The 17,886-nt window shown below is 53.2% G+C and overlaps 1 protein-coding gene across 1 annotated transcript; it reads left to right on the top strand.

Annotated features, from left to right (window-relative positions):
* Positions 1-2,379: 2,379 nt before the first annotated feature.
* ASF1B (anti-silencing function 1B histone chaperone) lies at positions 2,380-9,867 on the top strand. The gene is made up of 4 exons (XM_048832388.2): positions 2,380-2,545; positions 5,648-5,763; positions 6,656-6,832; positions 8,245-9,867. The coding sequence occupies exons 1-4, from the start codon at positions 2,437-2,439 to the stop codon at positions 8,440-8,442; spliced, it is 600 nt and encodes a 199-aa protein (XP_048688345.1). The 5' UTR covers positions 2,380-2,436; the 3' UTR covers positions 8,443-9,867.
* Positions 9,868-17,886: the final 8,019 nt, after the last annotated feature.

Raw genomic sequence — 17,886 nt, 5'->3', positions numbered from 1 at the left:
TTGTCTCTGTCTGTCCATCTGGTTTGGACAGCAGCCTCCTCGGGTGGCTGGGCGGGGGCCGGCTGGCTAGAGTGGGGGGTCACTGACGCTGAGGCTCCCCAGGCCTGATCCAAGCCCTGGAGTTTGGCCTGGTCTGGGTTAGACGGTGCCTGGTAGCAGAGTGTGTGCAGCTGTCTGTCCCCCTCCACACCCCTCTGTCCATCCCCCACCCCATCCATCCATCCCCTCTATTCATCTTCAAACACCCCCACCCATCCCTACCCCTCTATCCATCCCCACTGACCCCATCCATCCATCCCTCCATCCACACCCCTCTATCCATCCCTCCACCTACCCCATCCCTCCATCCATAGCCCTCTATCCATCCCTCCACCCACCCCATCCCTCCATCCACACCCCTCGGTCCAGTCTCACCCCATCCATCCATCCATCCCCTCTATTCATCTTCAAACACCCCCACCCATACCTACGCCCTCTGTCCATCCCTCCACCTGCCCCATCCCTCCATCCACACCCCTCTATCATCCCCACAGACCCCATCCATCCATCCATCCCTCCATCCACCCCCCCTGTCCATCCCCCACCCCATCCATCCATCCCTGCTATTCATCTTCAAACACCCCCACCCATCCCTACCCTTCTATCCATCCCCATCGACCCCATCCAAACCCTTCTGTCCATCCCACACCAACCCCATTCCTCCATCCCCCACCCCATCCATCCATCCCCTCTATTCATCTTCAAACACCCCCACCCATCCCTACTCCATCTATCCATCCACACCGACCTCATCCATCCATCTATCCATCCACATCCCTCTGTCCACCCCCCACCCCATCCATCTATAAACACCCCCTCTCTATTAATTGTCAAACATCCCACCCATCCCCACTGACCCCATCCCTTCCTCCCTCCTTTCACACGCCTCGATCCATCCCTCCACCCACCCATCCCTCCATCCACACCCCTGTCCATCCCCCACTCCATCCATCCATCCCCTCTATTCACCTTCAAACACCCCCACCCATCCCTACCCCTCTATCCAACCCACCAACCCCATCCATCCATCCTTCCTTCCACACCCCTCTGTCCATCCCCTACCCCATCCATCCATCCCCGCTATTCATCTTCAAACATCCGCACACATCCCCACACCCTCTATCCATTTCCCCCTCCCCTCCCTCCTTCCACATACACCTCTTCTATCCATCCCCCGCACTCTCTATATCCATCTGCCTGTCCTGCACCTAACCATCTATTTAGCTACCCCACTCGTCCAGATTCGTTGTCCCAAGCCCAAGACTTGGCAAAGGGTAATAGTGCTTCCCCCACCCCTTTCCTCGCGACACCTCAGAGCGTTCATACACACAAAGGGATGAAGTCTCACAAACCCCAAGAGGTGGGTCCAGGTATCGATTCTTCCAGCATTTAAATCCAGCCACCTCCGGGGTGGGACATGGCAGCTGTGTAACAGTCACACAGCAGCTGTGCGTGGGGATAGTTCACCCAGCACTGAAATGCAGCTATGTCTGGGGAGTGGCACAGCAGGTGTGTAACAGCCACACAGTAACGTGCACAGGGCTAGTTCCATGCGGGGTGGGGCCTGGCATTCGCTGAACGGCCACACGGCAGACCAGGCGGGCAGCGAAGAAGAACCCTGGATCCGGCCCAGCCTCCAGGAGGGGGAAGTAGGGGAGGCGGAGGGGAGTTCCCTGAGCTCGGCTGGGTCAGGCACTCAGAGGAGAAGCCGGGGGGTGGATGCCGTGAGCCAGGAGGGGACACTCTGCTCTCTCAGCGCAGCACCAGGGCAGTGCTCTGCCAGTGCCCCTCGATCCCACCGCACAGCTCCCTCCCCCTGGCTTTAAATCTGGTCTGATGGCTGGCACCTCCAGGCGCCCCCTAGCGCCTGGCTCCCACCAACCCCTGCAGGAATGTAACGCCCAGTCCCATATGGCCCTATAAGGCCCAGGCACCGCCCCCTACAGCCCCCCACCCAGGCTCCCCCGCCTCTGCCTCATCTCCCCTCCTGATTGGTCAGACTCTCCTCCCCCTCCTCCTTCCTCTTTCGTCCAAGCGACCTGGCTGGTTGTTGGCCGCTGGTGTCCCCAAAGTCGGCGCGCGCGCGGATTGGCGGCGAGCAATGCGAGGCGGACGCGGATTGGTCGCATCCGGCTCCCGCCAGGGACGGGGAGGGGAAAGCCGATTGGCGACTGAGGGCAGGGGCGCGGCGCTCGGCAGGAAGTGAGCGGGCCGGGCGGGGATTGGTCCCGGCGCGAAGTGCGGGGATTGGCGCGTCGGTGTGGGGCGGAGGTGGGGATTGGCGGAGGCCGGCGGGTGACGCGCGCTGATTGGCCGGCTGTGCGCGCAGGCGGCGCGCGCGGGCGGCGGGGCCGCTTTGTGGCGCGCGCGCCGGCGGGTTCGGGTCCCGGCGGCGGCATGTCCCGCGTGTCGGTGCTGGGGGTGTCGGTGCTGGAGAACCCGAGCCCGTTCGGCCGCCCGCTGCGCTTCCAGGTGCAGTTCGAGTGCGGGGAGGCGCTGCCGCACGGTGAGTCCGGCCGGGAGCCCCCGACAACGGGGCACCCGGCTGCCGCCCCCCCCCCCCCCCGCCGGGACCCTTCCGGGTCTGGCCCTGGGACCTTTGAGGCCTGGGAGCCCCCCCGCCGCCATCAGCCCCTGCCCCCCCACCCCCATTCCGCCCCGGCCTGGAGCGGGCCCCCCACCGCGCACAGGCTGGGGGCGGGGCCTCGCGGGCGGGCGGGGAGTGGGGGCGGGGCAGATGCGCCGGGTTCAGGGACCCCGGACTCCTGGGTTCCGGACCGCCAGTCCCCTGGCCCGCCGCCGCTCGCTCGTGGCCGCAGCAGGCCGGGCGGCTCTTACCGGAGCGGGCAGGGGGCTGCGGGGGGGAGCGAGCCAAGGCCCAGACAGGAGCGGGGCGGGGCCGCGCTGGGGAAGCGGGCGGGAGCTGGAAGCCCCCCCCGGCCCCCCGCCTCTGGCTCCACTCAGCGGGCTGCAGCGAGCTCTTGGGTGTCAAAATCACCCAGCTGAACTACCCCCATTAACCCTGCCAGCCCCGCCCCGCTCCTCGCCGGGGGGGGGGGGGGGGTGAGACTCTTACCTGGCAGCCCCCAGGGAATTCTGCTTGCAAACTTCTGTTCCCTTGGTGCCAGTTTTTATCGACACCGCGGCTTAAATGGTACGTTATGCCCTGATGGGTGAGAATCACGTTGTGCCCAGCATTTCTGAAAAGCGGACCACGCACAGCTTGATTCGGTGGCCAGAGAATCCTTCTGGTCCGGAGATGCCTCGGGGCAGAAAACTTTTGCCTTTTGCAGGGCATGGGTGTAGCCAGACTAATCTTCCTGGGCTGAATATTTTCCAGCAATAAACACGTGAATGAGACATTACTTAACACAGCGAAACGATGGCGCTGAAAGGTAGAATAGTGGCAGTGATGTTTCCAGTTCTTTGTCTGCCCTCCGCCGCTAAGATTTCCCATCCAAAAGACCCTAAACCCCCTCCTGCCCCTTCTTCTTAAAACAGCCCATCAAGGAAAACGGCCCTTAGACTGCAGTTTTAGAGCCATTGTATTAAGAGATCTGAGTGCTTCTGAGGCATCTCTGGGAGGCTGGCTCCTCTCTCTGAAGAAAGGAGCCCAGGGGTCGAAAAGAGACTTTCCAAAGGGTGTGAGGATAGTGTGAGATGTCACGCCGCAGAGCGGTGTTGTCACGAAAGCGTAGCTTGCAAAGCCCTTTATGGCCTAAGCCCTGAGCCTCTTAACTTCAGGGGGTGTCAAAGCTGTGGAGTGGCGGCAGCCAAATCTCTCTGCTGTCTTTGGGGCTGAGAAATTGGCATGTCTCATTGGCTTTACTGTTTGAAAATGGGCTGTTTGCGGAGTCTGAGCACAGCCCCGCTGAGTGGGGGCAGCAGGAATGCTGCCGCGTTGTTGGACCGTCCATCTTCTCCAAGGCGATCCTCCTGATACAGGCGGCATCACCCGCTGCATAGCCCGCCTCACTCTGCAGCTTGCCCTGTGCGGGGATCTTAAAACAGGACGGGCCATGCCACTCTGGGAAACCTGTCTGCGAACCAATCAGATAAGCTTTCCAGTGCACTGGGGGGAGGATCAGCTCTCAATCAGACTGAATTTCCTTGCTCTTAGGGGCTTGTGTGGGATCATCCCCCACTACTCTCTATTCTGGGAAGGGGGCTATAGCTCGTAGCAGTTTGAGGGTATATGCTGCAGTTTGTTCCTCAAGGAAGGCTTCCCTCTATTGGTAAGCTACTCTAGCCTATTATGTAATCTCTGGCTAATGCATCCCCTCTCTTGCACATTACACAGCTTCTGTATGTGAAAAGCTGCTGTTTCTGATTTGTTTTGAGAAACTACATATCCCCCTTCATCTGAACTCCCCCTGCTATGTGGCATTACTCTGCCTGGCAAAGGCCACCCGGATCCAGTCTCCTGGGAACTGTTTACATGTTACATAGCATGCTTCCCTCAGGTGTGGAAGTGAAAACTACCCTTCCACCCTCCCATATGCATACTTGTTCTAGCTTGATGTCTGTGCATGGGGGCATAGGTCTGGCATTGGCTCAGGCTTGGACATGCCTGAGTGCCTCTTAGGTTTGGGTACCAGGCTTTGGTAAAAGAAGGCAGATCCTGCTCGGAGCTGAAACTCATCCCTTGGAATGGACAGCTTGGCAACCCTAGTGCATGTGCTTGTATTCAGAGGAGCACTGATTATTAACTTGATTTAAAACCAGAGTTGAGCTTAATGTAATTAAGAGCACCCACACAGGAGGTAACATGACTCAGGACCCCATTGTGTCAGGCGCTGTACAAACAACAAAAAAGAAGGACCCAGCCCCAAAGAGCTTCCGATCTAAGTATCAGACAAGGAACTGCAGATGGAACCGGATAGACAGATGGGGGTTTGCAACGAAACCATTCTGGCTGTAACTGGTGCAGCCTTGAGTGCAGGCAATGCTTAAGATGATCCCTTGGCCCATAATCAGGAAATCTCTCATGAGCTTTAAAGAGCAGAGTCTGGCTCCCTTCCCACTGGGGCTGCGCCTGTCGGAGACTCTGGTCAGTGCTTTGGTCTCATCTCTTGCCAAAAGGTGGTCTCCCATCTCTTGTTGGTGGTCTACAGAATCTAACCTTCTGGGGTCCCCTTTGATCCCTATCCCTCGAAGAAATGGGTTGGCAGGAGGAAGGGAAGGAGCTTGCAGCTCAGAGGATGGTTTCATGTTTGAGGTGTTTGCTGGGGACTCAGGAGATCAGAATTCGGTTCTGGGCCATGCCACAGCGTCGGTTGAATCTTGGGCAAGTCACTTAAGCTTGCTGTGCCTCAGTGTCCCTGTAAAAGGGCATAATAACCCTTCCTTTATCTTGTCTGCTTTGTGGTGGTGTCCTAGCATGTCTGGGCAGTGCCCAGCACAAAGGGGTTGGTGGTTGTGAGACACTGATAATTAAGTTCTGGATGGGAAACCGATGGGGAACACAAGGGACAGGGTCAGACCATCACGTTGGTGTAAATCTGGGTGTTGTGCTCAGTTATGCTGGTGTAAATCCAGAGCAGAATCGGTTCCCCAGCATTACTCAGGGGCTGCTGCTGATTCTCACTGCGGTCCCCTTCCCTTTCAGACCTGGAGTGGAAAATCATCTATGTGGGCTCTGCGGAGAGCGAGGAGTATGACCAGGTGCTCGACTCTGTGCTGGTGGGGCCTGTCCCAGCTGGGAGGCACATGTTTGTGTTTGAGGTAAGAGGCATTAGTGAGAGACTTGGGCGGGGCTAGAGGGCCTGGTCTGGGGCTAGGAAGCAACTGGATAGGCGAAATGCAACCAAAGCAGCTTGGGACCCTTAATCTGTGGCAGTATTTTTGAGTGAGGAGGCAGGATGAATGGGCAACGCCTTATTATGGTGGTGAAGACCCTTCCGAGCAAGATGTCTGCAGAGAGCAATGTTAGCTAGCGGGAATCAGGAAGCCAATTGCTCACGAAAGCTTATGCTCAAATAAATTTGTTAGTCTCTAAGGTGCCACAAGTCCTCCTTTTCTTTTTGCGGATACAGACTAACACGACTGCTACTCTGAAACTTGTTTCCCTTTGTGTGTTCAGGGTTATTTTTGTCCTTCCTCTTAAGCATCAGGGATTGACCACAGCTGGAGATGGACTGTGGACAGGGTGGGCTGGTACCCTGAGGGAGTACAGAGAATTCTTTCTCAGATGCTTGGCTGGTGAGTCTTGCTCCTGTGCTCACAGTCACGCTGATCTTCAGGTTTGGGGTCAGGAGGAAATCTCCCACCCCAACCCTGCTGTCAGATTGGTAGGGACTTTGGTGGTTATTCGCCTTTCTCTACCGTGCGTAGCAGGGGTCCTTGCTCAGTTCGTCTGGTTAGATCTCACTAAATCAATTCCCAGTCATCGCTAGCACCTCAGTCCCTCCTGTTTTCTCCCTGTGGCATTCAACTGTTGGGTCTCCCATAGTTTGGTCTGATCTGGGCTGTTGGGCTTGGTGATAGAGAGAAGGTCATACAGGGTGATTTGGTTGTCCCTTCTGGCTTAAAAACTCGCCAATGTGACTGGCTTTCGGTGCCCCTCTGGCGTGCTCTTTGATCTCCTCCTGGGGCGGGGATGTTGCTTCCTTTCCAGGCCGAAGCCCCCAACCCCAGCCTGATCCCTGAGAGTGACGCGGTGGGGGTGACTGTGGTGCTCATCACCTGCACCTACCTGGGCCAGGAGTTCATCCGCGTGGGCTACTACGTCAACAACGAGTACACGGACCCTGAGCTGCGGGAGAACCCGCCCCTTAAGCCAGACTTCTCCCAGGTACGAGCAGCTGGCAGAGGGGGGCTCTTGACTCACACCCTGCCGATGGGGTCTTTGTAAGGGGCACCTCGGGCCTTCTGGGCAAGGAGGCTCTTGCCACTGCGGAGCCCTGGTCTGACCCAGTTCCTCACGGGGTTGGGGGGCTGGGATCAGGGAGCTCTCTGATGCTCTGAGCCCTAGTGCGGCATTTCAAGCTCTTGGTCCCTGCCCGGCCTGGGAAAGGGTGAGTCTCGAGGTCCCTGGCTAGGGGACTGGGAGTCAGTGCACCTGGGTCCCCTTCCTGGCTCTGCTACCGATTTACTTGTAGGTCCTTGCCCAGGTCGCTTCCCTGCTACCCTGTGCCTCGGTTTCCCCCTCTGTACAGCAGGGCTGCTGGTACTTTAGACCTTTACTAAGGGCTTGGCTACGCTTACAATTTAGAGCCCATTAAAGCAGCCCCAGGCGCCCTAACTCACGACCCATCCACACTGGCAAGGCACTTAGAGCGCCTGGACTCTGCAGCTGGAGCACTTCTGGTAATCCATCTCCATGAGAATCATAATGCTTGCTGTGCCTCGTTAAACACCCCAGCGTCCGTGTGAACAAGGTGTTGGATTACTGCACTCTGATCAGCCTCCAGAAAGTCCCATAATCACCTTAAGTCAAGTGGCCACTCTTGTCATTGTTTTGAACTTGGCTGTAGGAATGCGGATATGCCCTTTCAAAGCTCCATTTCTGACAGCCCGCTGCTTATCTTCTCTGAGACAATGTTGCTTGCTGTGATTGTGTGAGAGAGAGAGGCTGGGGGAGGGGGGTCTGCTGTTGTCTGAACTTACAAGACAGCATGCTGACATGCTCTCAGCCCCCTACAAATCCACGCTCTCTCCCCCTACATACACACACCATGCTCCCTGTCACACTCCACCCCCACCCCCATTTGAAAAGCACGTTGCAGCCACTTGCATGCTGGGATAGCTACCACATCACTGTTCTCTGTGGCATTGCAAGAGCTGCTAATGTGGCCATGCCAGTGTGCTTGAATCTGACAGTGTGGACACACTGCAGCGCTTTCCCTACTGCGCTCTCCAAGGGCTGGGTTAACTTGCAGCGCTCTACATCTGCAAGTGTAGCCATGCCCTTAGTTAAGGAAGAAAAGACTTGACTCCTGGTTATATCCCAGTGCTGTCCTGCCCTCCCATCTCAACTGGCTTAGGCCAGGGTACGCCCTGGGGGTGGGAAGGCCCCACTTCTTTCCCCATAGCATGAAATCCCAGCAAGGGCCCCTACAGCCAGCTGATTGACTGGAAATTTTCCAGCATCTCTCCCCCCATAGGGTTCTCCTACACAGGCTGGGGGGCTGTTAGGTGTCTCTAGCCCCCAGATTGCTGTATAACAAGCCCTGCAGCTGTCTGACTCCTCCTCCCCCTGCTTAGCTGCAGAGGAACATTCTGGCCTCCAACCCCCGTGTCACCCGCTTCCACATCAACTGGGACGGCCCCAGTGACCAGATGGAGGACATCGAGAACGTGGACCCGGAGCCCGAGGGCGTGCTGTCTGCCAGCTGCACCTCAGCCAAGGGGCCGGGCACTGCTCTCGGCATCCTGCCTGAGAACTCCATGGACTGCATGTGATCCGGGGCACGGCCAGACCTGGACACAGGAGTCCCAGGACACAGCCACTGCGTGGGGAAGGGGGTCTGACTGGCTTCAAGGGGGCTGCATCCAAGTACCACAGTCAGTGGAGAAACCTGGACATGTTCTAGTGGGGTAACTAAAGGGTAAACGCCTCTCCTTAACCAATGGGGTGTCTGACTGTGGCCCTTCCCCTTAGCCGATGGGCATTAGGGGATGATCTGTGAGGAGACTGCGGGCACCTGCTTTGCAGCTGGGCTAGGGAGGAATGGGAGCTGTAGGTCTGCTGGGCTCCTCCCCCACTTTCTCTGTCTCTGCACCAATCACTGCTGGCTCAGTAGGAATCACCCTTGACAAGCACTTAGTCCCACCCACCCTGCATCAGGCCACCAGTTCAGGGAGCTCCTGGGGCTTGGGTGGCTTGCCGGGAATGTGAGCCAGCTCCTTTGGCTTGTCTCTGGGAACCATCCCCACCTCTGCGCTGACCCAGCTCCGCTCCTTCCAGGGTGGCTGCAGCCATGACATGCACCTGCCTGGTGTCCTTGGCCACAGTTGAGGCGGACTCCCCGTCAGACCCCTCCTTCACTGGCTCTAGCTGGGCAGTCGTATGCTCTCCCCTCCAGCCCCATGCTGCCCACTGTGGCTTTACAGCGCTGCTGCTGCTCTGCTACCTGGGAGTTCCTTCTCCTGGGAGCATCCCAATAACTCTAGAGCAGCTCCCTCCAGCTGCAGGATTGAAATCCCCACCCCTGGGGGGCTTCAGACTGTCTGTCGTCCTAGCTGCGGCACATCATGGTTCTACCAGCTCCTCTGGGGCACAACTCGCTCCAGCATCTCTCCTGTGTACAGCCTTTCCTGGGGTGAAGGGGCACCAACATACAGAGCCCTTGTGATCACATAGCTTGACCTCGGGGGTGGGGGGTATGCACGGCACCGTGTGGCAAAGAGCTGTCTGATCGGCATTAGGGTGCGTTAGACTCAGCCCTTTCCTGATGGATCGACTTCCTTCCTTCCCCCTCAAGAAGAGCCTCTGATAACGCCGCTCTGGCAACACCTACTGGTCTATTGTGTTGTGTTAGGAAACCCGCTTCTGTTCCACTAGACTGATTCATCTGCAGCCTGATCCGGGATGGAGCATGCCCCCGCTCATCCGGCTGTGGGATGGTGATTCTATTCGCTTTCTAGAGTAAATGGCCAGTTACAACCCAGCCGGGATCTTGAGCCCTCTACCGGCCTGCATGGGGGAAAAGAGAGATTATTTGGGGGAATCGCTAGTTCAGTTCTGTTCCGAAGTGCCCTGTTCTGACCTTGTCCGTTTCCCTCTCTGATGTGGTAGGAGTACTCTGCATACATGGATTTTTTGTTGTTGTTTTTTAATGATTGAAAGTGTCTTAAGTCAACATAGGAATAAAGCTCTTGGAATGATTTGCTGTCTCATGCACTGGAGCAAACAGCGTGGCATGAGTGCGGGGCCTGGCAGCACGGCCTCACCCACTTCCTTCATAGTCACGGTGCTTCTGGCTGGGGGCTATGCCAGCAGCGTTCTTCAGAGGCGGCACGGTCCGATATGGTCTGTCAGCCGGTGAGTTGTGACGCTGGGGGTGGGGTCCTAAGACATTGACAAATCTTATTGCCATCTAAAGCAAAGAGAATCTCACTCCCTGACAACCCGCGTAGCTGTCCTCTTCAAGGTAAGTATCCTGCCAGCCTCTCCATGCACATGCAAGCTTAGTGTTATCATCACTGATGCTTTTTTTTATTCTTTGTAGTCAACGTGAGACAGGGAGGGAGTCATGAAAATTTTTGACTTCAGGTAAGGGGTTATCAACCTGAAAAGTTTGAGAAATGGGTGTGGTGGATGGGACATGAGTCCTGGGGTCTATTCCTAGTCCTGCCACTGACTCTGTGTGAACTTCGCCAAGTCCCTTGCCCCTCTGTGCCTCAGTTTCCCCTCCCACTCTCTGTCTGTTTAGACTGTGAGCTCTGTGGGGCAGGGGCTGTCTCACACTCTCTGTGCAGCCTCTCAGTTGAGACTTCTAGGCTCCAGAATAATGCAGCCTGCAGAGGCCTGGGCATGCTTTATTCGTCAGCAGCCAAGCGTGTTCTGTCTGTCTCTCCCAGGTTACGTTTCAGGTCCTGCCTAGGTGGGAGAACTGGCAAAAGGCTCATCCCAAGAGGGAAAGGTGAGCTGGCGAGCTGTGTCCACACTGGTGTTGCTGCCAGCGGTGCAAACCTCAAGTATAGGGGTGTAAAGCAGTTGCCCAAATCATGTCGGGGGGGGGGCGGACGGATTCTCCCTTAAAGCTGTGCTTTGTGCGGTTGTTAGTGCACAGGGAGTGTAAAAATGTTACTAAATTAACATACAGTGGTGGCGTAGCCATGTTGGTCCCAGGATATTAGAGAGACAAGGTGGGTGTGGTAATTTCTTTTATTAGATCATCTACTGTTGGTGAGAGAGACGAGCCTTTGAGCCACACGGCATCTAGAGCTCTGTGTGGCTCGAAAGCCTCTCTCTCTCTCTCACAGAAGCTGGCCCACTACAAGGTATTACTTCACCTACCTACCTTGTCTCACTAAATTAAAATGGCGATGACCCATCCCCAGCTCACATTGGTGTACATGACTGCCAGGTGCATGCTAGAAAGGTGCACCAGCTTAACTAGATTTTAAACGAGGGCATACCTCTAATGGCAAATTAAGCTATGCGTTTCCAACATTCTGGCGCTGGCTAAACCTGTCTGAGAGAGACTTAAACTGGTTTAAGGGTGTCTACGTTAGGGGTTTGCATCAGTTTAACCAGAGCACTTTTAAATCTAGATGGTCTGTGTCTGAACATCTTAAAATCTTGTTCAGTGTCTGTACAGCACCTGGCACAATTGAACAGTAAACAGCTGCAGCTTTCTAGTGCGTGGTCAGACATCATCTCATCCTGGGTATGTGATTCCAGCACAGTAATCAAGACCTCAAACCGTGTCAGACTCTTTGGTGTTTTGTAAACACCTGAACATCCATGACACCACCAGTGAGGAAGCAGCCTCCTTCTCAAGTGGCTCCGTCACAAACTTTCTTCTGATCTGCAATCAATACCAGGGGAAGCCCCAGCTGAGTGTTTCTGATTATTTCTAAGGCTTAAAAAAAACAAGCAGTAAAACTTCCAACTTCTCAAGCCTGACTTCTCCATCAAAAAAAAGAAACGCACCCTGATTTTATATGGATCCTTTCAAGGTCACCTTTGTATTAAAGCCCTAGCTGAGTCCAGAAAACGTGACTAAACTCTGTGCTAGAGGATTTTTTGGAACTTTCTCTGACGCTTTGCTTTAGCCTTGAAGCTGTAAAAGAAACTCTTTTTTGGGTGCCTGAGGGAGGATTTAGGGACAAGCGTCCATTCCCCCCCCCCCTTTTTTTTCCTTCCTCGCACATCTTTCCAATCACACACGCCCCCACACCCAGGGATTTCCTGTTGCAATTAACAAGCTTGTTTCCCAGCAAGGGAGAGGACTGGTACCACCATCTATGCAGCAACAGACCACTAGCTGAGTGTATTAAAAAGGTTAGTCGGCTTCCTCTGAAGCATCGGATATCACGGCAGGAGCTGAGATGGGCTTAATTATCTACTCTGCTATAGGAACTAATGAATCACTCTGGCTACTGACAAACAATTGCTGTGGACCGAAAGAAGGCCTTGATCCTATGTATGCATCCTTCTGCCCAGATGGTGTCCCAGGGAAGTGTGTGCAAGGACTGAGGAAGGATAGACGAGTGGTTAAGACACTGGACTGGGACTCGGGAGATCAGATTCAGTTCCTGGATGTCAGTCTCCCTGTACACCTTGGGTAAAGCAGGATCAGGAGCTACCCCATGTCTAGCTAGTGTTGAGAGTGGCCCCTTTTACAGTGAAAGGTGAATTGCAAAGGGGAAAGCAGGTATTAACAGGTCCTCTCTGCTTGAGGCACGATATTATACCTCTGCCCTCTCGTGCCTGGGGGAGAATGTGAAACAGCAGATCCTCTCTTTGCCAGAGGACTCTGCCAAGGCCGGTGGAGACTTGAATGCTGATGGCTCGTGAGACTGCAGCTTGGGCAGTAGTTCTCCCAGCTGAGGTTGGGGGATGATCTAGGTGGGTGGGGAGCTCCTGCCTGCAAATCTTTACCCACCAATCTCTGCTTGGTTTGCTCCCTGTTGCAGCTCTTCTCCCATGCGATTGTGAGGGATGTAGACTGGCAGGGCACCCTACCTGCCTCCCTCCCTGCACCAATTGTTCACTCGAGCCAGGCCCCTAGAAGGTCCATGAATGAAGACGGGGCCAGAGTTGGTAGGAGTTTGTTCCCCATGCTGCCTCTACTGTGCTTTGCATCAGGCCTTCAGTGAGCAGCCGCCAGGAGCTACCAAGCCCTGACAAAGGAGGAAAATTGCCGCCTTTTGTTGCGTTTGTGGTTTGTTTTGATCTTGTCTAATGGGAATCATGCCGGTGGCGCCGAACCAGCCCTTCAGCACGGGAGGGGCGGCCTGAGCCCTTAATCAAATGCTTATTTACCAATCTGAGCCTAGTCCCCAACACTGCAATTTAGTTTGTCTGTGCCTTGGCAGGCAAGCAGCAGCCAGGAACTCCCGGCAAGGCAGGGAAAGTGCATTTCCCCTTCTTGGTGAGATCTCTGCTTGCATCTCTTCCTTTCCTGACTCCATTCGTGGGATCAGACCCATGGCCCATACAGCCCGTTTTCCTGTCCGGCCAGCATCAAGCTGCGTAAGAGGAAGGTGGATGTACCCTGCACTGACGGCATAACCAAAGCATCCTCTGAAGTTGCAAGACTTAGAGGCTAGCTCATGTCCCTGGGAGGATTTAGATCTCTTGTTTGCTGCTTAAATCTTCTCTGTTCTCGCTCTGGATGGTCTCATTAGCCACATAAATGTCTGATCTTTAAAGTAATAATAATCCAGCTAAGCTCTTGTGCTCAGTATCCAGTGGCAGTATGTTCCCCAGTTCATATGGGGAGGAATGGAGTATTTCCTTTAATCAGTTCTGAACTTGTCACCTTTCAGTACCACAGAACCTGGTGTTTAATCTCACCCTTTACTGTGCGAAAGGTGAACCACACGGAGTGACTGGCTTTACTGCCTCTTCTGTTTCTACTTTGGTTTTGCTTCCTGATCGTCAGGCAGCCAGAATGATCTTTCTCTTTACATGAGGAATGTGGGTTTTGTCTAACTTATTTTTCCTGAGAGGCTGTATAAATTAGAGAACTGCCAAGAATGTCAGATCACAGAAGCCATCCTAGGGCAGCCAGACAAGTTAAAAGAGGAAGTGACTTTTTCCACACTTGCTCAAAACTTTGTAATGCCTCTTTGACTCTACGGCCATATGGACACTTTGGGGGGAAAAGACGTCTCGGTTAGAATTTGACATGCAGTTCCATTTAGGGCCGTGAAATCACCACACTCACTCTAAAAAGAAAAGGAGTATTTGTGGCACCTTAAAGACTAACCAATTTATTTGAGCATGAGCTTTCGTGAGCTACAGCTCACTTCATCGGATGCATACTGTGGAAGCTGCAGAAAACATTATATACACACAGAGACCATGAAACAATACCCCCTCCCACCCCACTGTCCTGCTGGTAATAGCTTATCTAAAGTGATCATCAAATTGGGAGGACTTATCTCAGCAGTAGCAAGCAGCCACAAGAGTGGGAGAGCTGGGGACTGTTCCCAGCTGTGTGATCTTGGTCATGTCATTTCTGTGTTCCTGGTTCCCCACCCACCCTCTACCCTTTCTATTTAGATGGCAAGCTTTTCGGTCCAGGGATTCTGTCACTAGGTACATGCATAGAACCTAGCACAGTGAAGTGCTGATCTCAGTTGAGGCCTCAAGTTGTTCCTGCCGGATCACTAATGATAGTCCCAAGTTGAAAATCAAGGAGGAAAATTCCCTCATTTAACAGGGTTTGGGTACTCCAACTTTTCAGACTTCCTTCCTCCATTGTAAAGAAAGAGTGCCCCACTCTTTCCGGCAGGCAGCTCACTGTTAAGGGGTCAGTCTAAAAACACTGAACAGGTCTAGCCCTACAAAAATCAGACACTGCTGTGAGCCGGACGACAGATCACTTTGCAGTGTCAGGCTGTCTTGTTTTAGGAATAATGGAAACTGACTTGCTTCTTAGCCAGCAGTGTGGTGGTGCTCTGACATATAGGAGACCTGGCTACCATTCTCAGCACTGCTGCTGGCCGTCTGGGTGACCTTGGGCAAGTCACTGCCCTTCTGTGTCTGTTTCTCCATCTGTAAAATGGGGAAAACTTCCTTTGCAAAGTGCTTTGAGATCTATGGATGAAAGGTGCTATATAAGAGTGAGTTAGTGATATTTTATGTAGGTATCGTTAGATGTCTGAATCTACCTTAGGAACATAAGTGTAAAACTCCAATCTTACACACAGATTAGATAAAAACCTAAATTGCCTGGTTCTAACATAATATGACTTTGTTTCTTAGAATTCAGAACCCCACAAACAGAGAGAGACGAAGCAGGCTGCTCCCCAAGGCAGCAAGGCATAACTCGCCCGACCTCATTCTAGGCTGGTTTGTTCCAGACTGGCTGCTTGAACGCTTCCCTTTGGAGCCCTTAACCCTGCAAGCAGGACCAGGAACCCCACCCTGTTAAAATGACAGCTTGTAATTCCAAGTAGTCCTCCATACAATGTCACAGTTTCAGGGCAACGGTACCTGTATTCCCTCTTCTTGGCCAACCAAAGGCCCCTACTTTAGGTTTCTGGGTCCCAGCTGTCCCCTCTCTTAGGAGGACACCCACATTTCTCCCCCTTCTGACCAGAGGCTTCAAGGCTTCCCAGCTCCCTGCGTTATGCTGTACAGTCCTCAGCAACACAGACATCCCAAGAAGGCCACTGCCTTTGCTTTGCTTTCTCTCCGAGGCCTGAGACGAGTGCCTTGCCTACAGGTGCAAGTTGCCACTCACCTCCTTCAAAGCAAGCATGTTTATTCTTAAGGGAAAAACATTACAAAGAAAACATTAAAACAATAAAAGCATCTACACGCATGCTAAAAAGCTCACCAGAGGTCTCCCCAGCTCAGGTTTTAGTCCTTCAAAGCCCCACACCTGGGTTTTTCCAGTGGTTACAACTTCACCCATCTTAGATCAGGAACCCAGGCCGGGCTTATCAGCTGTTTCTTTACACAGGTTTGGCCTTTGCTCTTGGCCTTCTGTGACAGGTAATGTAGCAGATGCTGCCCCTTTCCTCACAGCATAGCTTCACCAAGCTGGGTTTTTGGATAACTGGAGTTGGAGAAATTTGCATTCATGTTCCCTTCTAGGGATTCTCCAGGAAATCCACTTAAAATGTATTGTCTCAACAGTCCGTAGTTGTCTGGCACATTTTTAATAGTCTTTTGAACTCCCCGGTCTCATATCTGTCACATCTGCCCCCGGAAAGGTTATATACAACCCCAGCCCCCAATAATACATAAACCTCTCAAGGATATTGCAGGAAATTGCCGTCTCTGTCTCACACCACATAAACAGCCACCCAGTCCCATAGGCTCTGAGCATCTTCCATGTAAAGTCCCTAGTGGGCTTCATGGGAGCTCTACCTCTTCTCCAGTGTCAGGGCAAAACTCAGGGCTATGGGGTTCTTTGTGTGTGATTTGTTGTATATTTTTAGGGGGGATAAATGTTGTCATTTGTGCAATGGTGATGCTAGACCAAGCTGCTTGCGGTAGGGGTGGTCTTTGTATGTCTAGCCTCCTAGGTGTTACTACACTACAGGTAATGGTGGGAAGGGCTCTGTTGAAGAGGAAGATTTAGGCCCCCAAAGCATAACCAATACGTACCTCAAGTTCTGCAGCCCATCTATCTTTAAAACCCCAGTGGCCTGCCCTCAGCTAATCGCACCTGTGTCTCTTAGATCAAACTGTCTTCTCAGAGGTGGTGCTGTTTGCCTTACTCTTGTCCCTCAAGGTGACCCACAAGGTCACACTTTCTTGTCAGTTCCACTTCCTTCCTGGAGCCCAGGCTGTGGTTGGCTGCCGGGACAAGCTGAAATCAGTGAGTTCGCTTTCATTCCAGCAGGCTTCCTAAAAACCCTTCTTGTATTGATGTTTCAAAACTGAATCAATTCAGAGCTTTTACAAAATCCCCTTTTGAGGTTAAACTGCCTAACTTCGACCTTCATTTCCTATTAAAGTCTGGGCCAAATCCCAGGCTGCTGTAAATCAGACATTGGCTTCACTGGAACCTTTGGACCAGATCCTCAACTGCTGCGGGTCTACTGAAGTCAATGGAATTATGCAGCCTTACAGCAGCTGCTCTGGTTTGCTATCTTGATCAAAAAGTCGATTGCCTCCTAGGTCATGCTGTGTGCAATCAATTTTAGTTTAGTTCAGGGCATGTTTTTCCCAGGCTGCGAGCAGGGGAAGGAGTGAGGGAGAGAGCCATGTGGACATAACTTCACCTCACCTGCCAGCTGCACATCCCGTCTACCATCAAGCACAAAGTTTTGGTGGTCTGACTTTGCTTTTCAGTTATTATTTTGTGCCTGTCTCTTTCCTTTCTCCTGAGTGGGCGAGCGACCCGGCCCTGCGTTGGGAAGATGCAGCTTCTGTTAAATGGAGGAGTTGTTTTTAGAAAGCCCAGAGCACTAAGCAGAGTCAAGGGAAAAGTATTGCTAACTACAAGCATTCAAAAGGGTGAAATTGGCTTAAAAAAACACCCATGAGCTTCTTTAAAATAAAGAGGGGGGTGATTCTTGTTTTGCCTACTGTGGTTTTGCGGCTTTAGAGGTCATGTTTTTCAACCTTCTCTCTGCAGCATCGAAGGCTAGAAACTAAACGCTGAGTTTTTTGCATAATCCCACAAGTCCATGAGCAGAGGCTTTAAACAGCAACGAACCCGCTTGTCATGCTAAAATTCCAAGAGTTGGGGACTCTAAAATATTACAGTTTAAGCACTTCATTTAATATTGCAGTAGTAACTCCAGGCTGCAGCTGGAATCAAGGCCTTGGCAGTATGGGTGCTGCACTGACAGTGAGAGACATACGGTCCCTGCCCAGTGCTTTAACTATGGGACCAGCCTTTCTTGATGGAACGGTGGAGCTGGATTCTATTGTGATTCCCAGCAGCAGCCGCTATAGAGCTCTCCAGGGCATATGCGGAATTACAGCACCTAGCACAGGGGGGCCCAAATCTCAGTTGTAGCAGCTGCTACCATAAGGCTTTGCCCAGGCCGATCAGCTTGCTGGATTGGGAGCAGCAGTGCAAATTTGTCCTCAGTGACACCTGTGTGGATTGAACAGCAATTCACGAGGTTGCCGATGTCTTAGTGAGGGAATCCCACAAGTGTTCTTTCCTTTGGGTGTGTTAAATCCCCATGCCTGGGGGGAGGGGTGTTTAGGGAGAGTGTGCTGCAGAGACGGGGCAGGGACTCTAAGGGGGGAATCCT

This window comes from Caretta caretta, chromosome 20 (assembly GCF_965140235.1).
Source record: "Caretta caretta isolate rCarCar2 chromosome 20, rCarCar1.hap1, whole genome shotgun sequence".
NCBI lineage: Eukaryota > Metazoa > Chordata > Testudines > Cheloniidae > Caretta > Caretta caretta.
This window is presented reverse-complemented; position numbering and strand designations above follow the sequence as displayed.

Bases quoted from the DNA above. Each gene is read 5' to 3' on its own strand.
- ASF1B (XM_048832388.2), top strand. From the start codon at position 2,437: ATGTCCCGCGTGTCGGTGCTGGGGGTGTCGGTGCTGGAGAACCCGAGC. The intron at 2,546-5,647 runs GTGAGTCCGGCC...CTTCCCTTTCAG, and splicing joins CGGGGAGGCGCTGCCGCACG to ACCTGGAGTGGAAAATCATC. The intron at 6,833-8,244 runs GTACGAGCAGCT...CCCCCTGCTTAG, and splicing joins TTAAGCCAGACTTCTCCCAG to CTGCAGAGGAACATTCTGGC.